We start from the raw sequence: 25,870 nt of genomic DNA on the forward strand, positions 1-25,870 counted from the left end.
TCAGTGAAGCATTAATAAGGGACAGAGACTCTGTCCTGTATTTCTGGAAGATAGCTGGAAGATAGCTGGGCAGACTGCATGACATTTTGTGTAAGTTCAATTTCAGTCTGAATAGGTGCTAGGGGTCTAAAAACTCCAGTTGCCACACTTTGCATAAACAAGTCTGCACAAGTATTTGCAAGGTCTGTGGTTTCTGTGCACTTTTTTTTGTAAATTAAAGAAAACAAGCTTTCTTGGGAACTGCAGTGCTTTTTAATTCTGTCAGAAAGAAACCAAAACACATTAAAGAGTATAAAAGGTTGTCAAATTCAAAGTTCTAGTAATAAGTAGCAAGAAGGGAATAAAACACAGTTTTGTCTTTCAAATGAGGATGTTTTTCTTAGATGCAATAAACTTGCTGTGCTTTTATGATTTTTATATTTGATGTATGTGCAAAATGTGCATGTAAATATACTGCTGCTTCACCACCCTTTCCAGTAAACAGCTTGCATTCAGTTCAGTTATGTCATTACTGTGAACGCAGCTGGGATGCTTTGCAGTTAATTCTAATTTATTGTTGTTACCTTCATGAAGGTAGAGTTGAAGCTCAGCAGGTATATACTCTTAACTTGTGTTCCCTGGTTTGCTCAGGCCAGTGTTCCAGAAAGAATCTAGCAAATCTGGAAATTATGGTTAGATGTCTCAATCCCCTGCTTTTGCTCTGGTCAGAAGTATGAGATTTCTTCCTTGATTTCTGCCTGAATTGTAACAACTTAGCCCTTCTGTTGAATAAAGACTTAAAATAAATAGATTTTGTAATTTTATTTTATGAATCTAAGAAGCTTTCTGGATTTTGAAACCATTATTCTCTGGATGTATCTTAAGTGATCATTTTTTTTTCTTTTTTTTTTTTTCTAAGATGACTGCTGTTTTTCTTTTTCTCTTCTCTTTTGAGTTATTGGTCACATGAGATGTAGGCTCCATAATAAAGATGCAGCAGTGAGCAGTGTTTTCCTTCTTTTCAGAAATCCTCGTGATTCTCCCCCACCTCCCAATATGAAGTACTCCTACACTACTTAAGTCTTTTTTGGAAAAAAATCAGTTGTAAGTGTGACTCATGCTATCATGTGGAACTAGAAGCTTGGATGTTTTGAGGGTTCTTGGTAGGGATTCATGGGGTAGTAGCAGATAATATTTTAATTTCTGCAAACTTATAATAAGATTTATGATGGCTGCAGTTATTAGTTTATGAATAATGATTTTGTTTCTTCTGTTATCACTTTTTCAAGACGGAATGGAATCAAATCATTTGAAGAAAACAGGATAACCAGCAGTATTATGTCCTAAGAATATATGACCTGAAGCCTTGCTTTTACCATCTAACTTCTGATAGAGGCCTGAAATCTTCTGGTTGACTGTTGGTGTTTGTTTTCTGTTTGTGTTTTGTTTTTTTTTTTTAAATATAACAGACTACCTGTATGTAGACTGTTGCCTACTGCCATTTGTTCCTGTAGTTATAAGGACTTCAGATGGGAAATCAATCTAAACCTGCAAGGAGCAAAAACAAAACCAGGTTTTTTACTGCAACAGTGATTTAAAGAAACTGTAGTAGATAAAAGTACGAAGCATGTAAAGAGTATGAATCAAATCTGAAATGCTCTTCCTCCTACTGTGTAAGCACTGTGCAGCCCACACATCGGAATTTTCCCCTAGTCTGACACTTCTCAAATGTGAAATACTTTTAGCATCTGAAGTGGAATTTCAGAAGAAAAGAATAGTTATTGCAGTTGAACATGTACAAAGGCTCTGAACAGTCCTTTGTTAAAATAATTGAGTTTTACTATTTTAAGCATAACTTTTTAAAATAGCTGGAAACTTTGGCTTTTTCTAGGTTTAGAAGTAATATGGCAGTGGAATGTTTTCAGTAGGAGGGCAAATTGTTAAGTTCATATTCATGATAGGGTCTAATCAGTTAAGAATAGGCACCTAGGCCTTACAAAGGAGATAGTTCATTTAAGGATGGGTAGGCAATATATTCTGTCTTGCCCCCCCTGCTAGTTTCTGGTCTACTCCCTTTTCCTTTGTTTTCCTTATCTTTTTTTTTAAAGTTACTTGAGATTTAGCTGTAATTTAGAAGACCGTATGCACTGTTTGAACTGTTTAATTGGGTTTAGTAATCTGTTTTTTTTCTACTCTGTCTAATCCAAAATGCTGCACCAGATTACCACCTGAGAATACCTACAACTTGCAGGCAGTGGTCAGTCAAGTAACTTCCTTTATACCTGGCTGGGCAGAAGTACAGGGTTTGACATGAATAGAACTACTTACGTTCTTAAAATCAAGAATCTTGTTGAAGCTGAGCCAGTGTCTCTGCTAGATTTCCAATTTCCACTGGTTGCTGCCAAGTATATTAGAACTGTCTATAAATAGTTGGTGGAATTTTTGAGTGAGAATAAAAAAAGTCAGGTTCTTTTCGGTCCCCACCTTTTCAAACTACCACTGAGAAGCTTTAGCTGTTTGTTTTTTTTTTTCCTGAAAGTTTCACACAAAAATCCTTCTCAAGTTAGTTTAGTTACTAATTTAAAATTGTGTATTTTAATGACAATAGACTCAATTAAAAATTGTGTGGGATTTACAGGTGAGACCACATGGGGTTTTTTTCACCTGCAGCATCAAATCAGAGTTGCTGTAGTTACTACTCTAGCTTCTCTTTTGCAACCTAGGATAAAGGAACCTCGGGTTATTTTGCTAATTTGGTGTGCAAAGATCTCTTTCAAAAGAGTTTCCTGGTCTCTCTTGTGACAGTCTCTCTTGCCTGTACACCCAGAGGAAAGGTTTGTCCTGCATTAAACACAGCCAAGTACAGACTGCTGGTTGCTTTGTAAGTTTGATTGGCAACAAGGGAGAGCTGTCCCTTCCTATAGAAGGGAGGAGGAAGAGTGGAAAGTGGCTGAGAAGCCACACCTATAGGGCAGGAATGCAAGAGCTCACATTGTAGACTGAAGCATCTTCCAGATGTTTACTTGATGTATCCCAGTAGTGCTGAGGGCTGTGTGTGGGTACTCCAGCGTAATCTGACTGGCAGCATCTATGTCAAATTTGCATTATGCTATCATCTGATTATAGATTATATAGAATTTTGTAAGTTTTCTTTTGTGTGTTGTAACAGCATTCACAATTGCTGTAATATTGGTGAATAATGTATGCAGTGCTTAATGAATCCAGAAAGAGAACTTGCGTTGCTCACACTAAATTACTGTGGAGACTCTGAAGCTTATGCCTGAAGTTGAGGTGGAGCCTGCCTGGCAGCTCTGGAGCTGCGGTGAGCAGAGAGCACGCTTTAGATGTTGGGTAGCTGTGGGTGCCCCTGCGTTGGCACATCCCTCAGCCTGGCAGGACAGGATTCGTGGAGTAAAACAAGTTAGGCTGAAGATGCAAGGTGTGCTGTATACATTTCTGAAGATTTTTCTTTGGACTAGCTTTATCGTGGTCCAGAGGACTGAGTACTCGTTACCAGTAGGAGTGTGTCTTCCAGATTAGCGTCATCTAAAACGAGTCTGGTTTGATGGTTCCAAGGCTACAGCATATTGTGAACCAAAGCACACGAAGTAGAGCAGATCAGGAGATTCAGAAGCATGCTCCTTATCTTGAAATACAATACTAATGTAGACAAATCCCAAGTTAGCACCATAAAATTATCAGGAATAAAGGATATTTTATGTTTTGTCAGAGAAGTTGATGGATCTGTTATGATCTGATCATTATATATTCTTCAAATTCTAAGCGTTTATTTATGTAGTAAACTTTGATTTTTAGAGTACCTATTTTAATAGTTTTTGAAGAACAAACGCAGACTTTTTTTGGTGGAGGGGAATAATGTTACAATGCTAAAGAAAGTAAAACTAGTAGAATATTTTTTCTTTGGGGGTTTTTAAGTCAGTGTTATCAAGATTGTAGGAACAAAGGTATGCGCTGTTGTTCACTCAACTACTGATTAACCTTGGGTTTAGGCTCTGTACAGTGAATGTAGATTTAGAAACTTCATGGCTGTGTTTTATTCACCCAGAGATTAATAAAAGACTGTTTTTCAAAAGTATCATGCAGCTACATGTCATTTAAAGTTCCTCTGTGAGTAGGAAAGGACAGTATAAGAATGAGGGGGTGATACAAAAATGCAGTGTTGGACAAGACGTTTTAAGTGTACAGTGCAGACTTTTGGCAGCACCATACCCATTGTTTTATACCTAAGAAATAATTTTCTAAGCACAAAATGGTAGATATTGGTTGTTGTAAACAGTAAAAATAAAAATCTAAAACCTACATAAACCAATTCCATTGCAGAATTGATTCTCAAGCTCGTCTTAGTTTTCTAAATAAAGTTACATCACAGTTGGTCTAAAATAAAAATGGTACTACATAAACCAGCATTGAGTATTGTAAACAAATTCTGTGCTTTATCTGTTTTTACAGTGAAATTTTATGTGCTTATTTCCTGCTTTTCTATCATAAATACATTTAAATAAGCCACTATTTCAGTGTAGTTTCGTCTCAGTCATTTTTATTCTTCCCTTAATTAAAGAAATTAATTACGGCATTGTAGTATTCGAGTATACAACACTTTCTCATTTTGTGTGAGCGTTCGCTTTCACTGTTTGCAATTTTAGATATATTTACTGTATCTTCTTTGTAGCAGATGTTCTTCTGTTATAGGGATTTGGAATAAATCTTGTCACTGTTGCTCAGCTTGCCTTTACTAGAGAATTCTGACTGATGCCTGCACAGCAGTAAGGCTTTCTCTCAGTGTTTCTGTCTATTGCATGTGTAATTTTATATTAAAAGAAGTGGTTATTTAATCCTTCCCTTACCTGAAGGATAATTTACATCTTGCTGCACAGCTTAATGCTGTTTTACAAATGAGCACCTGAACTTCCTCTGACTCTGGTACTTAACCCTAAGGAAATATGGAAAAGAACTGCAGATAACTAGTTAACACCAAACTGTTGATTTAAAAATAAATAGTACAAAATTTGTCAATAACTCTTGCAAAGATTCTTCAGCTAAACTGGAGATTATTGATCAGTTAATGCCTGAAAGTCAACACTGTCACTTCTCATGATGCTTTTTTAATTGCCTTTTGTCATTAAATATATAAACTTATTGCAAAAGCATGTGTTGCCCTTTGTCAAGGAAGTAAGCAGCGGTTGGGTGTAGGACAAAAACTTCTGGTCAAAGATACAATGCACTATATAAAACAGAATAATAAAGACGTGAAAATGTGAGAACTGGATCATGAATCTTATCTTGAGTAGTAAATCCAAATGCATATAGGTGCACAAAAGTGTTCATTCAATTTCGTGCATATCTCTAATCAAAGGGATGCAGTGATTGCAAACTAAGCCATCAGAAGGCAGGAGATAATAAAATGGTGTCACTTGTAAAGGCTGTGACTGGTTTCTGTAGGAATCGGGGAATGGCACTGCTGCTTCACTTTGTTGCTGAATAGAGAGACATAACAAATGTTGCCTGGCTTCAGTGGACTGTGTACTGTGAGCTCCACTGCACCTTAATTTGAAGCATTTCCTGTAGCAATAATACTGTTTATTTCACGAACTGTTCTGGGAGGGTAAGTTTCAAATGCTTAGACTGATCTCTTTTTTTTCTTTTGTTTGCTTCACTTTCAGTTCCTTGTCTCTTATAGTGTTGAAGTTGCACATGTAGTTCTGTTCCTGTCTTCTGAGGAAGGCAGAGTCTGAATTTCTGGAATACAGTTCAGCAGTGGTAGAACACTTTTTGCACAGATAGAAGATAAAGTACGGGAGAAACCATAATCTCGGAGACTTTTCTAGGTTATAAAGGATGAAAAACCAAGTCTAGTTCCTTTTGTACCCTCATGTTAATTTGAGATTATGGAAAGTGTTTGTTTTTTTTCTCAGTTGCGTAATCTCAATTTACTGTGTACTACTCCTGCAGTACAGGAGAGTTTGACAACAGTGTGGCCAGATACCTATGGATATGTAGCTCTTTGCTGTTGTTACAGAATTAAATCCCTGCAGCTAATACATTTGATTCTAAATGCACAGTCGTTTAACAAATATAGGTGCAAAGTATTCAGGAGATGAGGAGGTTGTAAATGATGAGCCAAAAGAGTGAGGAGGAGCCTCCCTATTTTCTTTGACTCATTAACTGCATGTGACCTACATGTAAATAATTCAATATAGTATTTTGGGTTACATACTGAACAAATGTTTTTATCGTAGAATGGTTTGAGTTGAAGGGACCTTTAAAGATCATCTAGTTTATCTGGAGGAGGGCGGTGGTACTTGTTTTCCTGTTTTCCTCCCACATACTCTGCTCTGAGCTGTAACATCTTCACCTTAGATTAACCATCGGTATGACGGGTAGGCAGTTAGCCTTTGCATTTTTCTCCCACGGACTCAGCAGCCGAGCGTGACTGTGGTTCAGCCTGACACAGGGTGTCTTCAGGTGGAGCTAGTTTTTGCACAACTGTGCTTAGGTATTTGCAGGAGGTGGAAGGGTAGGAAGGCCACTGGCTGGGACTGTCACAAAATGTGCTAGCAAAAGGGGTCATTTCCAAGAAGCATGCTGGAATATCACAGAGGCATCATGGATGTTTTCTGCTCCCATATCTCTAGATCAAGAAAGTTATTGCTATTTTTGGACTAGGGCATCATAGGACGATTGCTAACTGGCTTTTTAGTGGGGTGATATGTAAGGCAGCACCAATTTGTTCATGGAAGTGTATAGTAAGATTCTTATTTTGGTGGCATCATCCACACTTAGACAGTTATAAGCAAATTCTGGTGCAGATTAATGCAAGGTAACTTGAGCTGAAGAGAGGCAGTGTAAACAAGTTAAGCTTACCCTTTGTAAGGTACAGAGTGGACAGGAATTTCGGGAGTAGGATGAAGAAAGGAAGTTTGGTCATGAAGTACATTGTCTAAAGCAAGTTGAACATGTACCATGATGAAGGGTATTTGGAAACACGTTATGTACAGGAAGTGGTGTTGATATCTTGTTCCTGATAACTGTGGTCTGCTTATGTGGCATTCATTATGCAGCACAGTACCTTTTAACTCAAGGTAGTTTAGAAAAAGCTCTCTCTTTGTAGCCATTCAGTTACAGCAGTTCCTCAATTTATACAGTTCTATTTATAGGGGGGTTGTAATTTGGCTGTTAAAGCTAATGGCAGAGGCTTAATCTTGATATAGAAGAATTTAGCTTCAGTGGAGATATGTGTGCGTGATTTTTTTTTTTTTTTTTTGTGGACAGTAACTACTTGGTCTAACAGCAAAAATAAAGGTAACTTAAATGTGCTGTTTGCCACTATGGATTTCTTTTTCTTTTCGTTTTTCATTTGAACAGTCAAGTTAATTTATTTGTAAAACACAATCTGGATTTAACCGAGTCCCAAGATACATGATGTTCTTCCAAACTGAAGTTATAAAGTTTGATTTTACAGTCACATTGGACAAAGTTGCATGTATGAAATTTTTTAGGTGCACTTTTACAATATTCATCACTTCACTGTGAGTTCGTATTACTAATTTTAGTCAAATTGAAATTAAAATGGGGTTTTCATTTAAGAGTCATCATTTGCTATCTCAAAGAGATCAGTATTTAGATAAACTTCTTGTTCTATGTCTGAAACCTCCAAGTTCATATATCTGGAATGCAGAAGCTTGTCTTGTTTAATCTGAATGGTTTGATGAAGAGAGACAGCTAATTGTTGGGGGAGGGTGTCTGTTTGGCTATGCTTTTTGAAAACTGCATGAATTTGAGTATGATTTAAAGGAGAAGTTCATTTCAGGACTGTAGGCTTAGTTTTATGCTCTGAAGTTATCTGCAGATAATCCTTTGAGTCTGATACTGATCCCATTTGGAGAGCGAACTGTGCTGCACAGGCTAAGGGGAAGGAGGGATGTAGGGGGGTAGCATCCTAAAATGAAGGCTGCTGTGTTGTGGTTAGCCTCCGCATTAGTCTGAACATCACTGCTACTGTCTGGGTTTCAAATATATAGAACTTGGCAGCTATTTTTTGCAAACATGTTATGTTTTTCAAGTGTTGAAAGCATTGTTTTTTCCACCCTTTCCCCTTATAGATTTCCTCTGCAGTTTGGTTGGAGCGTTTGCTGCTGCGACGTTTTCCGTGTTGCCAGCCCCACTCCCCTGGCCTGTGTTTATTTTCCTATCTGTGATGAAACTCAGAAGATGTTAGTGAGGCAAATACCTTCCAAGGCTATGGTTTTTATCTTCTGCATAGTTTTGTTCTCCTCTCCGGACTCTGCATAGCAGTATAGCGCTCACAACTCTTTGGACCGGGATGCTCAGAAGTGATGGTGTGAGGGTGTTGGGTTTTTCAGGGTGAGGTGGGGAGTGTTTAACATAGTTTCATATAGACTGATAGGGGAGAAATGCCCCAACTGCTGGAAAACCTGAAGGCAAAGCTAGTGTTGTCTTGAGTGCTTCTGTGGTCAGTCAGCTGTGAGACACAAATCAAAAGGAATTAATTCAAGTGTTCATGGAACTACTTGTTGTCTGTTTCTGCCTGCTCCTAAGATGAGACAGCATCTCAACTCAGAGGATTTGAGTGGGATAGAAAAAAACGGATGAAGGTCAGAGGGACTGGCTTTGTGCTGTGAAAATAAAGTAAAATTTTATGGATGAGTCTGTCAGAATCAGTGACCAACTTTGACTGTAATCATACTTCAAACATTTAAGAGATTTTTAAAGTTGTTCAAGACAGAAAGGTACCTCAGAAATTGGAGATTGTTCCATACTGTAAACTCACTATAAAGAGTCTAACTCATTTAATAACCAATTGGATGATTTTTTTTCTTTTATTGCAGTCAAGGAATCTTTAGAGATGTTACCAGCAGTGCTGGCAACAAACTTGTGCACTTAAATAGCCGTTAAAAGTACTTTCCATGCCTTTTTTTAACCCACAGGTTACCAGTAGTTTAGCATATCTTGTATCCTATTCACCAAAGATTCTATTTTGATTTTTTTTTTTTTTTTTTTTTTAGAAAAAACGTAGTAAAAGCTTGTTTTTTATCTTGAGCCTTGTCCATTTGAGTTTTTTAACTTAAATGCAGTTGCTGACTGTCTTAAGCTGCAGGACTGAAGTTGACATACATTTCTGTTTAATACCACTTAAAATAAGCGGTCCATTTGTCATAAGTATTTACAAAATTATATGAAGGAGATGGGTATAGTCCTGGTTAAACAAGTGATTTTTTTAAAGAAGTTACCAAAAAAAAAAGTGATGGAAGATGTCAGTTTTTCAAAAACAAACGTGGTTTCTTGCAGGCAGAATGGATTCATGCAGGAGCTCCTCGGTGTGTGTCTTCCAGTGCTGTGCTGTCACGCGTACTTAACTGGCAGCTCCTGTAACTGGTCTGGGCAAACTTTGTGTCAAGTTTTGTTAGGTGGCACCTGTTTCAGTTTAAAGCTTCAGGTTCAAATTAGGTGGCACCTGTTTCAGTTTAAAGCTTCGGGTTCAAATGGGAATGAATAGTAAATCTTTCTTTAAAACATCAAGAAATGAAAGCTTACTGGTGACCTAAGAATTTTTTTTATATACTCATACTCTGCTGTATTAAGTGGATAGACTAACAGGAATTTCAGAGATAATTATGTTCCCATATCTTAATGGAAATTACTGATCTGTTTTCTGATATATTGATATTCTAGTGGGCTCAGTTTATATGGAACCATGTGACATAACTGTTGAGATCATATAAGGATCATTGCCTAAAAATTTAATAAAGGTGTCAGCAGTTAGTAATGCTTAAATGGCATCTGAACACACTCCATTTCAGTGACAGTTTCCAATAAAAAAGGAAGTAATAATCTGCAAGGTTTCTAAGATTCATCTTTCATGTAATGAAGGATTGTTGGGAAGGAATAATCTTAAAAAAACACCTTATTTTGATATTATAGTACTTAGGTATGAGTTGAGGCTTCATCATCACACATAAGTGCTTCTTCTGACTAATCACTGAAGTTAGTTTGACAATAAATGTGACATCACTTTGTGTCAAGAGATTAATTGTTAGATCATAAAGCATATTTAGATGAAAAATATTAAAGCATTCCATTTTTGCATATTGACTTAAGTTTTCTTCTTAATTTAACCCATTAATTCTAAGTCGATATGTACAGGACTTGGATGCGAGTTCTCATTTTAGTATGCTTCTCATTATTCCTGATTTATAGTTTTTGTCAATTTTTTATATATACGTTGCTTTTCTTTCCATCACTTCAGTGTTATGTCAGTATTTTCGTGTTTTGTTATTTTATTTTTATCAGAACAGATTTCATTAAAATTCTGGGGTTTTTGTTTTCCTGGTCTTTATGTATAGGCTGCTTCTTTGTAATTCACATTCTGGGGGAATCACTGGAATGCCTAGATACTGACTGTCTTCAATGTGGTTACTTAGGGGTTTTTCATATTTCTAAATCTTTGTGAATTCCTTCTTTTTGGTCATGCTGTTCATTTTCAGTGTTCAGTAACTACAGATCTAGTTGTATGTGCTAATAACCACTTTTTGAAAATACAAAAATGGTGAATAATCCCTACTGTGATTTGAAAGATGAAATACCAGTAAACTATTTTTAGCTTAAAACAAGAGGTCTTGAAATGTGTTAATGTTTTCCTTATGTTGATGGAAATAATAGCAAACAAGACAGTCAGAAATGTTCTTCTGTTCTTCAGTTACAAGTAAAATCACTTCACAGCAAAGATGGTGTTTATTTTGTAAATTTAGAGCTAAGTGTTACTGAAGACATGAAATCAGAGCCACAAAATGTCCTTAGCATGTCAGTTTATATGCAAAGTAGATAAATTATTTGGAGAATAGCTTTTTAAAACTTATAGGTATATTTTACTTTTGAAAATAGTTGCTCACTAATACAGTATTTGAAATAGTTTTTATTTTAATATACTTCTTGTCTTTTGAGCGCTGAGGGGAATTGTTACAGCGTGGAATTTTTTTGGTATGTAAATATATGCAGCGAAATTAGTACATTAAAAATTTTGGGGACCATGTCACTTTTAAGAGTCCAAGAATTATTTATTTTTTTTTTAAAGAAAAATTAGACTTGCTGTTTTTCTGCAAATTCTGTTCATTATGTTTCTAACTGTATTGTCTCTTCAGGAAGTAAAAAATGATGTCTTTGTGCATTTGGTGTCAACTCTGGGAGCAATTTCTGAAACATTTTATTTGTAACCACTGCAATGGAGGAGCATTGAGATGTTTGCTTAGGTGTATATGTTCTAGGTCGAGTCTAACAGTCTTTAAGCTTGGTATAAAAGGAATTTAAGTTTTCTTCATGTATTTAAGGTTCTTATTACCCAAACATATCACACTTACATTGCAGTGCTGGTAGAACAATGAATTCACATGTATGAAAATCTGTGTGACATGGCAAATCTTCAATATTACAAAACTTTGAGGGGATTAAGGTCGTGGTTTTACAGTTTGCTTAGTGATGTATTTTACATTTTAGATTCACTGTCAGTGTTCAGAGGAGCTTATTTATGAAAGTAGCTCTCTCCTCCCAAAATGCCTGGAAGATTTTATTAAAAATTTGTTGTAAAGGTTAAAAGAAAAGATGTTGAATAAAGGAGAGGAGAATGAGAGCTGTTCAGTGGGAGAAACGTGCACAAATACAACTTGATCTGTCACATCATGTAGCAGGGCTACCACCTGTCAGCGAACATATTCACTTTAGCAGACTTCTTTTACTTTGGAGGACTACAAAGTAGTATGAGATTTGGAGGGAGCAGCTTTTTTGTCTGTAATTCTTGATCACCTCATTGGTCTCGTTGCTTATCTTTGCAAGTATACTTAGTTTTAATGAACATTGATGGGGAGTTACTTGTGAAAGTAGCTAGTTCCTGGTTATATCTAAACATCTTTCTGGATAGCTGGATGTCTTCCCTGGATATCTTTATTTGCATAGCATTTACTTACAAATCTTGATCCAGGAGGAGATATAGAAGATGCATTGAAATAAACCTTTCTTGGAAAGAAAATAGCATTTGACGCAAAATCATGCGAAGTCTACCGTCTAAAATGCCTGAACTTTCTCAAAATTCTTCGCTGATATCAGTCTCTCATTCCTTAACTTTCTAGTGTATTTAATTGTTCCTAGTACACTAACGATGCTTGTTTTTTATTTTCACTGTATAGTAACTTCTTTCTCTAGCTTTTCTCTAAATTGTATCATAAAATGAACACAGGACCTTTAATGTTTAATATTAATTAAAATAACTTCAGTTTTGTTCTTTCTGTTCTGTAAAAGGTATCTGAAGAATTTTTACAAATTTTATCTTGGAAATTAGCTTATTCATTATGTTTAATTTTAGGAAATGGTGCTCTTGCAGAACATTCTGAAAATGTGCATATTTCAGGAGTGTCAACGGGTAAGTCATTTTTTGTAATGTTTAAATTTCATGCATGACTTAAATAGTAAATATTGAAAGCCACCTGGTATCTTATGAAGAGATATTTGGCTATAAAAATTATTACTGCCTTTTGCAGCATGTAATAAGGAATGAAGCAACTGGAACATGGAAAAATTCTCATAAGATAAAATTGATACCTGCATGCTCATGAACAGATTATGCCTTTCGAAGTGGACTGCTTAATTATTTTTCCATGCAAACATTGAACTAAGAGAAAAGTTGGTTTAAGTTGAATTGATATTTTCTTTCCACAGTAAAGTTTTTGTGAAATTAAATTTATTGAAATGTAATTTTGGACACTGCTACTATCAAATAGTATAAATCCAGGAGTTCTGCGTTTCACCTGATTAGATTGAAGCAGTAACTGAAACTACTGTACACTTGACTGCACAGTTTCCTTAATACAAGAAAAAAAGAATTTTAGAACTCATGAAACTGAGAAACTGATGAGATGCTGGGAGAATGTGGGGTATAAAAGCAGCACACGTTGCTCAAAGGTTTGCTATGTTCTCTTCCAGTAAATCAGTCTTAGGCCTCTTCTGGGCAGCAGCTGCGGTTGGGACTATTCCATGTTAGTGATGTGACTGTATGTCCATGAAGGCATTAGGCAATACCAGTGTGTAGTCTTTGTTCTTCAGATGTTAAGCAGTGTCAGCGAAGCTGCTGGTCGTGTTTTGTGACACAGATACTCAGAATATGTGCAAATGGGGGGAGGTAAACACTGTTCTTCAGTAGGCAGAAGAATACAAGCCTCATTCTTTCCATAGGAAGCTGCCACTAATCCCTGGAAATCAAACTGATTTTCACAACCTTCTCCTAAAATAAGAGTCAAAATGCAAATTCGCACTTTTTGACAACAGCTTGCACATCTCGCTGTAGTTACCCTTGCAGAATTGCTTCAAACATTACATTGCTACTTGTGCACATGGTTAAGTTTTTGGATAAAAGTATGGTCAGTGGATGGTGTCTTACACCATACTACTTCTTTTTCCCTTTCATTGTTTGCCACTCAAAGACTGTCAAAAGTTTAATTATAGAAGATCTTTGCTATCCATTCTTGTGCTGCATCATGAAGAATGTTGTTGCTTTTCAACAGTAGTAGTGCACCAAGTCTCATATATAGTATATTTATGGCTTTCTGTAAATAATAGCACAGATACTTGCCACTGTTGGAACAATTGTTGCTGGAATTGGATTGTATGAGATACACAGCCTAAAGTCTAGCTATGCAGCTTTCAGGATATGTTTTAAGAACTCTTCACCCCTTTGTTTACTGTGACAGTCATGTCACAGGTTGCAATACAGACAGAAAAGCATCTGCTGGGCAAGAGGTGAATGGAATTTTTGACTCTGCTTTCAGTACTTTGGCCAGCATGCTTGAACAGGCAGTGCCAAGAAGAGGAGAACACAATGTACTTTCTACACAAGATAACAGCAGCTGGTAGACAGACCTTTAACTACTGAGAAGAAAGAGCCAGTAAGGACTTCCATTTAAAAATAAATTAAAAAAAAATATATATAAGCAGTTCTGACAGTCCTATGTTCTAAAATAGCTTTCCACCAGGGAAAAATAAATATCATACTCTTAAAGTTTCTATCTTAATATAAAGTGAAAATTCTTCACTGGAAAATTTTGAGATAATGGGGATGGGGCTGGTCTGTTAATGAAAACCTGAAGAAAGCGTGTAGACAGACCCAGTGGCATTTTCCTTACAGTTCTTTGTATGTACATCTTAGGTGTATGGCCCAAGCATAAAAGATGGGGATGGATTTAGATTATTTTTGAGTTCATTTGTAACAATCTGGTCTCCCAAACATGTGTTTGAACTTGCAGATTACATATTTCATCAAGCATACCTGGACAGCTTTGTATTTATCAGAACAATTTTAAGCAGAATTTCTGTAAAATAGAACCAAAGACATTTAATCTTTCTAAATCCAACTTTAACTTGGTGTTGAAACCAAGCAAGCGATTTTCTTGGACAGTTGGTACTGAGAAGGGATTTAAAATGAAGTGATTGTCTTGATGGTAGATTTCCTGTCGTGCTGCCACTGTAAGGCTACATGACCTACCTTACTAAATTATGTTTTAAAAGCACAGACCTCTGTGGTCTTTGGTATTTATGCTTCTGCTGTATATTATATCTGCCAAGTTACAGGTACACATCTAATATATGAGTACTCTTTTTCTACCGACAGCAATAATGGAATGGTGTCTCTGGCATATGAGATATCACTAGAGAACAAGTGTTTATGCCTTTATAATCTGAAGAACTGAGAAATATTTTCAGGTCTGTCTTTGGCGTATGTTGCACCATAATTGTCACAACTGCAAAACCACACCCACACCCCAGTTTAAAGAACTTCTGCACTGGTGAAAACACTTGTTCGCAACAATTTAAAAAAAAATTACAATAATTACAATGATTCCTTTTTACTGAGTGTGTCTCGGTATTGCAGAGCAAAGGGCATTTTAAATTAAAGCTTTACAGCTTGACCTGGAGGCAAAGATTCCTGTGTCGCCTTCGCCCGTAGTTCTCCAAATAAGACTTTCAGTGGCTCCTGAGAGTTACAAATGCAATAATTATCCTCCCTATTCATGGCTTAAACTTTATCACAACATTATTCTCTTTTTTACTCTAAGCTGTTTTAAACACCTTCAGATCATTTATCCAGCTGCATTCATGTCCTTACCATGTCCAATATAATGCACACCTTATCATCTTGTGGTTCACATTGAAAGCTAATTCTTCTATCTTTTCAACTAATCTCCTGGCATTACTGTGAAGATAAATCCCTAATCTCCCTCTCCCTGCTTTTCTGAAGTGACTTTTTTCCTTGACATGTTGTTCACTGTTACTACAGGTACTTTACTTCTCTAGATCTTGCTGCAGAATTTTTGCATAGGTTTCTTAATTATTTTCTTTTTATAACTTGCAAGTTGAATTTGGTACTGTGAAGTTTTCATTTTCTCTCTTCTGTTTACCAGTCAACATCCCGTAGGCAGTTTACAGTCATGTTCTGTAATGTGGGGCAGTGAACAAATTTCAGGAAGAAGGGAATAAAGAAAACTGCTGTATGTGTTTTTAAAAAGTCCATAAGAAAATTCATATACACCAGAAAACGATGTGCACAGCTTATCCTCTCAGCAGTTTTTTTTGACCATTACTTTGCACTTTAGTCTGTGAAACATCTTCAGTCCTAATTACAGTATTGCAATCTACTGAACAGTTATAGCAAAGTAACGAACAGATTTGCAAATAGATTTGTTAATAAAATAAAGGCTCACAAAGGAAAGAGTTTAAGACAGGCAGGAGATGGATGAGCAGAATTGTACCAGAGAATATAGGGGAATTGAGAAGAACATAGGCAGAGGCAACACCTGTAGAAATAGTTGTTTAGGAGGGAGTTGTTCCAACTCAGAAATCTTACAGCCACCAGCATGAGATTTGAAAACATCTTGAGCATGAATCTGTATGTATCTTTGCTTCTTTATGCAACCTTCTCAATTTGTTTTGTGCTTCTGCCTTGGTTACAAACTCGTCTCCTTTTTTCCTGACTCCTCTAATTTTCATTCTGCTGTTTTCTTATGTATTTTTAATATGTTTAATAAATTATACTAAACAGAGTCAATTTCCCTGTAATTTTAAGTTCTTATAGACATAACTGATCTGTATGACAAATGCCTGCAGGGTCACTGGCAATTGAAATTAGAAGTGCAAATTCTCCACAACTTAGTGAAATGATGTTTGCTTCTATTCATACTTGTCTGTTTTATGTGCTGTCACTGGAATTGTTTTTTTTGATTCCCATGCCCTTCTTGATGTTGCTCACATTCTCCATGTTTACAAACACATAAGTAAAACATATGTTACATTATATTCTCAAAAGCTTTAGAAGAAACATCCTAGTTAAGCAGCATGTCAGGAATTGATTTTAAAAGGCTTGCTATTATCTTTATAAAGTAGATTCCCTTTAAAACTATTTTATTTCAAAAAGTTATCCTTGATTTTAAAAATTGTTCTGATAAATTATTCTCTCTCAAAATGACAGCACTTCTGAAGTGCAGCTTCTACACAGTTGATCTTTACCTTCATACACTTTTTAAGCAAATGGGAGATTTCTGTTGTCTCCTGAGTTATGAGATTGCAGTGCATGAATGTATACCAAGCATGCAAGTACATTTAGCTTATCTAGCTAACCTGAAGTTAAGGAAGCTGTAGTTCTCTTTTCAAGTCCATTCCCTTTTATTTTTTGAACCCCCACTTTGTCATATGCATGCTTTCTTCAGTTTGATTTTTCTCTCCTCTTCAGCGTGTTGGATGGTGCTGGAAATGGTCATATTTTGCCCTCAGCTCTTTAGTGTTAGGTTTAGTGGAAACAGAGAAAAAGCTATCTTAAGTAAAAGAATGTAGAAAATATAGGGATATGGCTGGTATTGCAAACAAAGGCTAAAAAACCTGAATTTGAGTAAAACTGGAAGTTTTCAGGGTGCCCTGAAAATACTACCTTGGTTATAGAGGCTTTACAGTGGAATGTCTTCCATTCAAACTCGTGTAACAAGGAAAAGTTACTGCTTGTACTACTGCAGGGATTGGATTGAGTAAATTATAGTTGTCAGGGTGCCCTGTGCCAGCAGAGGAAGTTGCAACGCTAATTGCATAGTAATTTATAGTTGCTAGCAGTGTTTGGATGTTCCTATTCAATAGACACATGCTGTGTACATATAGCACACTTAAGTTTTTGGAGGTGAACTTTGTAAAATTGAATGAACATATGTTGAATGGATTATTTTTATCTACTAGTGTATGGTTTTTTCTTTGTCAGGCAAATTTTAAAAGCTTCCTCAGAAGTTCTCCGTGACAAAATCTCATATGTCAGTTTGTCAATATCTAAAACCAGATGAATGTTGTAATAGTATAAATTTCACCTGAAGGCAACTTATTTTAAGCTGAACAGTATTTCAGTAGTAACCAAATAGTGCATGGAATTGCTTGCCAACATCTGCAAGCTTGGTGCATGTTTTACACATACTTCTACTTTTGTGGGTGTGTTTTTGTTTCCTACCTATTAAAAATGCTATTTTACTTCCAACATGTAATTGCAAATAGCCCGTTTTTTCTTTTCATTCCTTCCATTTCTTGTCTGAACAGATGTAAAGTATATCCAGATCATTCACACAGGAGGAATGTTCCAAAATACCATGGTGTTTGAGCACCACCTATAGGGTTTGCTCAAAATTGAAACAAGCAAGTTTCCAGGAAATAGATGATTGAATATTCAAATAAAATAATAACTTTCTGTATTTTGAGACTTTTTCTCCCTAGAGACTAGGACAGGTCCTATGTTCTCTAGCCAAGGTATGTTAATACTTAAGGGTGCAGCATGAATGAAGCTCTAATAAGAAACGTGAAAAAGTATTTAAAGCAATGTTTTCTTACAGCTGTACATGAAAACAGTAAATTTACTGAGTTTTATTTTTGTTGATAGATTTCTATATTTAAGCTAATACAGAAAATGCAGGCATATGCCAGCATTTTTGCCTTTTAATCCTTTTAAACCTATTTTTAGAAATCTATTTGTTATGCCATATAGAAATATTTTAAAGTAATACTTAAGAATATAACTTTTTATTGTATTAGAGCTAGTCAATAATTTCAGGTCCCCATAGTCTTGAAAAATTATCTTAAAAGCTTGATCATGGATGAAAATAGGAAAAAATTAGTAACCTGCTTACAAATTACAGTATTACAAATTTTGCACTATTACAGATGCCGTTCATTCTTCATTGTGTTTGTTCGCTGCATCAGTTCTGATTATTATTTTAATAAAATACATATTCAAAATTTAAAAAAATTCTAAAAGCTTTTGATCATCAGGCAATAATGAAAATGCTTCCTCATTTGCAATAGTTCTTGTGTTTAAAGTACTGTGCGTAAATGATTGTGCTACCAATAAACTTCAAGAGCCTGCAGGTTTTAGACTAGCAGTGAGGAAATTGTAAAATAAAAGCACAGAAGGCAATTATTTTTAATGTGTTTTCTGACCTCTCAAACTTCCTCATAATTACAGGCTCTGTAGCAAGAGTATTCTGGCCTTCCTATTTATGTGAAGGTTGTGAATATGGTATATGACAGGTGTTGGATACAAGGCTGCTAAGGGGAAAAAAAATCGGTGAAACAAAACCACAAAACTAATAACTACATGACTTGAAACAAAATCAGCAGAGCTGAGAACACTCCAGTGAAAGGAACAAGCAGCTGAGTTAAGGCCAATACAGAAAGCTGCACCTACAATAAAGTAAGAATACAAATGGCTGAGTTACTTCAGTTGCATAGAATTAGTCCTGTAAATACGAGCTTTCTAGCCCACTATCAGAAATGTAATTACACAAATCCCTTTTAAGAATCATCTCTTGTAAACCTGACTTTTAATATCTATAAATGAAGTATCCTGCACTAAGTGCTCTTTGCCTTCCGAGCATTGGAATCATGTGTATGAAGAACATTTCCATGCCAAGGGCTGGAAGGGGATATTTAAATGATGGCCAGGCACTGGCTCATCTTAAGACAGGAAATTTCCACTACTTGATTATTTTGTTTTTTATTTATTTTTCACCTTCTAGTGCATTTGTCAGTATAAGGTGTAAATGCGTAGTTAAATTGAACTGAGCCTTTGTGAATGCTGAAAATAAAATTAGGAAATAAAAAATCTTTCACATTACAAATAAAGTTGTCAAAGTCTGTATAGAGTAATCTTTTTTAATCTGTAGTACTAATTGACATTAGTATAAACTTCTGCACTGGCAGCATTGGAAAACATCTTTTGGCTGACATGTTGTGACCTGTGTCCATTATGAACTTCTTCAGACATTGTTTTTATTGCTACCTCATATAACTCAGTGTGATACTTTCCCTGATAAGTGTTGATTGATTTTTGTCTTACTGGCTTTTTAAAAAACTGCATTAATCAAGTTGCTTTCAATATATATGTATTTTTTTAGCTTGTGGAGATATTCCAGAACAAATTCGATCACCAAGTGGGACAATCACAAGTCCAGGGTGGCCCTCTGAGTATCCTGCCCGAGTCAACTGTAGCTGGTATATCCACGCAAACCCAGGGGAGATCATTACTATAAGGTAACCATGCTCCTGTATTAACCACATGGATTGAAGAAGTACTGACTAGATATTTTTAACTGTCAGTTGTGTATGTACCAATTTCCTCTTCCTTCCTGTAAATGTAGGATTTCTGTTCTGTTTTCTGCTTTTCATTTTGCCTGATTTGCTCTTACACAGCCATATAGCATTTGTTTTTAACTGGAGAGTTGGCGACTAGAAAAAGTTTCTATGTGCTCATTTATTTGATTTCTTTTTAATGCCTCTGAAATATAAAAATTTTGCATTAAAAATGTTTAGGGGAAGTTCTGAAATGCTTCATTGCTATGAAGTCTTATGGTGTACTTAAAATTGATGGTATAAATAGTAAATCAATAGATGGAAATGCTGACCTTCGGTACCGGGAGCTCCTCACAGTTTCGCCGACCTTTTCTAAAGAAGTAATGTAAAAAAGTTGTATCGTAGGTTCAAGTTCTCATCAGTTCATTCCCCATTACAGTCACAAGGGAAATCTGGGCTTGTTTTACATCAGGATACAAATTAGTACTGCTTCACAGGCTGATCATGAAACTGCATTAGCTGCAGATTTACTACAGTTTTCAGTACAGACCTGCTGACCTAAGAAGCAGCTCTTCATGATCAAGTATTTGCTTTGGCATCAGTTACTCTTTTAAAGTACTGCTTTTTAATTTAAACAATTTTTCTACTAAACATTAAACCAGCATAAATGCAATGTAAAGTAGGTAGAGCTGTTCATCTACTAGAATGCTTTCTAAACTTTTTCATACAGTTTATTTTTCATAAAACTCTTTTCCTCTCACTTTTTTCTTCCGCTCATCTGCCTAGCATACATTTCACATTTCATTTCTGGTTTACTGCTGTGTTGTCTGTACTGACCTGTTTTGCACAGACTGTCTCCCTTTCACTCTTCGTAACCATGACAGCATGTCTTCATATAGCTGTAGCCGTACCATGACATTCCATGACATACCCACTGGGTAACGGAGTAGTGCAACTGAGAGCAAATCTTATCTGAAATCATAGTTTTGAACAATTTAGCTATATTTATAATGTCAAGTCACATCATTGGCTAAGTGTAGCATTAGCTAAAGTTCTGGTGACATTTGGGTTAAATAAAACCACTCAATGTATGAGTGTCATTAAATGAGACTCATAGACAACTGCATGAACAGAGTTATTTAATTTATTTTTTTTTTTTAGATGAAGGCTTAATGTGGTTTTTATAGCAAAACTGAGCTTCTTTAAGTAGTGTACGCAATATTTTGGTTGACAGAATGGATTCTTGCTGTCCTCATAACATAAAAGTATCATCACCACAAGGTTAAATCCTATTCTTACATGGGTAGAGAAGCAGCTCTTTTTATTTCAGACCAGAAAAGAGCTTACAGCTAATTTCCATTTTTGTGTGTAGCAGTTCATCAGCTTCGTTGTGTAATATCCAGTTCAGTAATGATTTTGACCTCTTTTTTGGTTTTTTTTTTTTTTCCCCTAGCTTTCAAGATTTTGATGTTCAGGGATCCCGACGATGCAGCTCAGATTGGTTAACAATTGGAAGCTACAAGAATACTGAAGGCTATAGAGCATGCGGCTCCTCCATTCCTTCACCATACATCTCTTCACAGGATCATGTTTTGATCAGATTTCATTCAGATGATACCATATCCAGAAAAGGCTTCAGATTAGCCTACTTTGCTGGTATGTTTCAAATGATACCTCGTTCAGTTGTACAGTTTCATTTTTTTGTTTTCCATTTCAAGAATTAACTGCCTTGTAGCAGGGTACAGTGTATGCATTTCCTGTAGTCGATTCAAGGCTTACTGAAAGTATACATTGTGTAGGTTATTTTAATCCCATACACAAACTGACTATTCAAAGCGGGAATTAGTGTTCATAGTAATAAGCAGAGTGAATGATTTTAGCAGGGGGAAAGTTCAATATTAATACTAGGCAACTTGGGATGTTTTTTAACATAGCTTGAGATTTGAAATCTTTTCATCAGAATAAAATTAGTTGTTAAAATAGTTGGGTAGACTTCTGAGTAGCATAAATAGGGCAAGAGAAGGACAAAACAGTGGGATTCTTTTAACATTAGCATCATTATTTCCCATCTCCAGAAGGTATACTCTTTTAAAAAAAACCCCACAATTTAAAAACCTATTAACATGATGAATTACTCTAGCCACGTATAGACATGGTTTTGTACATGCAAAATTTTTCTTGGATAATTCAAATATGCAATATAAGCTAGTTACCAGTAGTAATAGTTTGAGACTCTTGTGGGCAATTCTTGCTCTAGTAGCTGTTACCAAGAGAGAGGAGGAAGACAGTCATGGGTAAAGACTAGCTCCAAACTTTTTTCTGGCCTTAAGCAGTATGAGCATTTTATATAACAGCATGACCATGGTTTTCTATGTCCTGATCATCAAAAATACTCAATTAGATTCCTCTTTGTTTTCAAAATGGTTTTGCGTTCTCTTGCTTCCTCAGTGTATGCCTGTACTCCACTCTCTGTCCTGGTCCAAATCTCTGCACTAACTTTTAACTCCTGTCCTCTATAAAACAATTCATACTCTTACACCTATCCACTGCTACCCATCTTCAAAACTATTCCACCAAGATTCAGTAAAATGAGCCCTGATCTCCTCTATTCTAAGCCACGTTTGCCCCGGTTCGGTATTCTGCATTCTCTCTAATGGCTTCCTCCACCTTGCCAGAGCTCCTTCAAAAACCTGAAGTTTCCAGGAGGGTTTGTGCTTTTCTATTGCCTGTTTTCAGGGCTACAAAAAGTTCCCTCTATGCTTCAGCTCTTTGCAGTTTAGCAACACTTGGCAGAAGTCATGCAGCCTTGCATTTGATGCTGACTCAGCTTTCAGGGCAATGTTCTACCTGGGTTTTGCTTACTGCTGTCTCACCAAAAAACATGATGGGGGGAAAAAAAACCCACTGTCTAATCAGTCATCCTCTGATACTGTTTCTGCTAACTGCCCACACACACACTATGTCCTGTATGAGCCATGGTCTTCTGCCCTGCTTATGTTCCTCTCCTAGTAGGCACAGAGGGAAGGCAGCGTTCCTGCCTGAGGGGCTTTGAGAAGGAAGGACGTGTTGAATAAGGGTGTGGAATGGGCAGAGGAGGCAAGCCACAGGCTCGGTAGAGTTTTTTTCTGCAAATCCTTTGCTCTCTTTTCCTCTGATCTTGAAACAAATTCAGTATGTAACCCCTTTTGGAAGAAGCTGTAACATTTTCAACAACATGCATTTTTTTTCTGTTACCTGATTTCTTCTTGTTAGCATCATGCCGGATGCATCATAAGCCTTTAATCTAATTTTTTAAAATGTCTTTTCAAAAAAAATGTTTTGGTTGGGGTTTTTTTGTGTTTGGGTTTTTTTAATTTGTTAAATGAATCTTGTTGAAACTTTGGTTTGAGGTTAGTCTCTACACTTGGTATGATACTTAGGAAGTATTTTATGATTGAGGTCATAGTGTAGTGTTTCAGTGATCACAGTAGTCTTCTAATCACAGAATCAACTAGGTTGCAAGAGACCTCTGGGATCATCAAGTCCAACCTTTGATCTAACACCACTGTGTCAACTAGACCATGGCACTAAGTGCCACATCTAGTCTTTTCTTAAACACCTCCAGAGATGGTGACTCCACCACCTCCCTGGGTAGCCCATTCCAATGCCTAATAACCTTTTCTGTGAAGAAATTTTTCTTAATGTCTAACCTGAACCTTGCCTGCTGCATCTTGAGGCTATGTCCTCTAGTCCTGTTGCTAGTTGCCTGGGAGAAGAGGCTGACCCCCACCCTGCTCCAGCTTCCTTTCAGGTAGTTGTAGAGAGCAATAAGGTCTCCCCTCAGCCTCCTTTTCTCGACTAAACAATCCCAGTTCCCTCAGCCGCTCCTCATAGGACATACCCTCCAGACCTTTCACCAGCTTTGTCGCCCTCCTCTGGACTCTCTCCAGCATCTCGATGTCTTTCTTGTAGTGAGGGGCCCAGAACCAGACACAATACTCGAGGTGCGGCCTCACCAGTGCTGAGTACAGAGGGATGATCATTTCCCTAATCCTGCTGGCCACACTATTCCTGATACAAGCCAGGATGCCATTGGCCTTCTTAGCCACCTGGGCACACTGCTGGCTCATGTTAAGCTGCCTGTCCACCAATACCCCCAGGTCCTTTTCCACTGGGCCTCTTTCTAACCACTCTTCCCCCAGCCTGTAGCGCTGTATGGGGTTGTTATGGCCAAAGTGTAGGACCCGGCACTTGGCCTTGTTGAACTGACCTGTGTAGAGAAGAGTTGACAAATCTGCTTTAGTAATCATCTGATCGTTTCTGCTTTCCAATGTGAAGAGGAGACTCCTGAAATACTAACAACACTTTTGCTGTACATTCAACTGTGCCATTATGTTGTTTGATTTCTTCTCATTAGCATCACGCAGTAGTGGTCAGTTTAACACCTCATTAAACTATTTACTCCAGTGTTGTTAAGGATGCTCTTAAAGGTGGCATGTGATCTTAGAAAAAGGGGAAAAAATAGTAATACTTGAGTTACATGGATGCAAGTTAGGCCTACTTGTGCTGGAAGGATGGAAAGAATATAGATTACAGGCCTAAAAGAGACCATTAGGGAGCCCCGTGTTTAAAATCTGATGTGGAAGATATGCCATGGGAATTGTTTGAATTAATTCTTGATTAAAGTAAATAATATCTTACAGGTAAATATTTATATTTCATTTTAAGCAAACAAAACAACAAAAAAAGCATTCCAGTTAGGAACAGTACTTGAAAGTAAATTCTGTGTCACTTGTCTGTCTTTCCTCTTGTCTTCCTCTCACCCCCTTTAATTTATCAGCCTCTTTAATTATGGGGGTGGGAATGGGACAGAATTTAATAATGGTGATGTAGAGTGGAAAATAAAGTTAATAAAAGTAGAGAGGTTTATGTTCACTGTATATGCATGGAAGGATTGTGTTAGCCCTTTGGCTAGAACTGCACATGGGTTCTGCTAATTATCTTGTACTGTCTTGAAGTCTTTTGAGGTACAGCTTCCAATGATAGTCTTATTTTGTATATTTCTTATTATTTTACCACTCTAGTTTGATTCATATGTAAACTTTCCTGATGAAATGATTTTAGGGTCAGTGATTAAAGACTAAATCAGGACCAAGTAGGCAGCTCTTTTCTGGGATGTTTAAAAGCCTGCAGAAGGAAGAGCTTAGGTTGAAATCACATCTTGTTTTGTTACTACAATATTGCTATTAATATTTACAGCTCTTTCCCATATCTTTCTACTCAACCTTTGTCCAGGTTCTGCAAGGTAGAAGCATTGAGCTAGAGTATAATCAGTACTCTTCTTAAGCATATTCTACTATATTGCCCCTCCACCTATGGTACACAGTCATTCAATTTAGGCAGGACAAGTGTAGTAGTTCACTTTTATAGGTTTCAAATTCAAGGCCAAAATCCATACTAAGTATTTGCCGTACTAATATTACGAATGGCATGTATGCATGTATGTGCAGATGTATATATGTATGTAACAGAACAAGAAGAAGATCATATCATTTGTACTAGATTTGTTCTTGGTATTTTTTTTAAATGAAATAAACATTTAAAAACTTACTCACTGGCAGTGCTTACTTTTCTTTTTGCTCTCCTTTTACTCTCTGTCAGTGAATTTATTGACTTAAGTACTCTTCAGCAGTACTTAGAGCATTTATCACTCTTGTTGGTTTCATGTTTTTCCTGCATTCATTTTTTAAAAAGCCTTAGCATTTGTGAAATTTTTCAAATGCGGACATTGTTCCATCTTTTTTTGAAAAATTGATTATTTCAAGGTAGGGCATTTCTTTTTAATGCTTTCTAAGATACTAAAATGGCAGAAAGGAGAAGGAGGGTGTGATATGACTTGACCTATCACAGCAGATCAGTTGCAGCAAGGAAAATTCAGACTAGATATGAGGGCTTTTATCACTTTGTGTGGTTAAGCATTGGAACTTTGAAAATACTTGATTGGACAAGGCCCTGAACAACCCAATCAGCCTTCAGTTAGCCTTGCTTTGAGCAGATGATTTGATTAGGTGACCTCCAGAGATCCCTTCCAATCTGAATTGTTCTGTTGTAAAGCAAGATAGAACCTGCTTTGCCTGGGAAAGTCTGTATTTCAGTAAGTTCATCATCATGCTGTCTTTCCTGTTTCTGTTTTTAAACCCTTAGTGTCATTTAGATTTGGTATGTATTTGTCTAGTTTATTTCC

The 25,870-nt window shown here is 36.5% G+C and overlaps 1 protein-coding gene across 1 annotated transcript in view; it reads left to right on the forward strand.

Moving 5' to 3' along the window:
• Positions 1–25,870, forward strand: part of LRP12 (LDL receptor related protein 12) — a 53,769-nt gene that overhangs the window by 17,725 nt on the left and 10,174 nt on the right. The window contains exons 2-4 of the mRNA XM_068396144.1: positions 12,371–12,427; positions 19,473–19,608; positions 21,101–21,303. Coding sequence (XP_068252245.1) covers positions 12,371–12,427; positions 19,473–19,608; positions 21,101–21,303 — 396 coding nt within the window. The remainder of the gene's footprint in view (positions 1–12,370; positions 12,428–19,472; positions 19,609–21,100; positions 21,304–25,870) is intronic.

Source organism: Nyctibius grandis, chromosome 3, assembly GCF_013368605.1.
Source record: "Nyctibius grandis isolate bNycGra1 chromosome 3, bNycGra1.pri, whole genome shotgun sequence".
Lineage (NCBI taxonomy): Eukaryota > Metazoa > Chordata > Aves > Nyctibiiformes > Nyctibiidae > Nyctibius > Nyctibius grandis.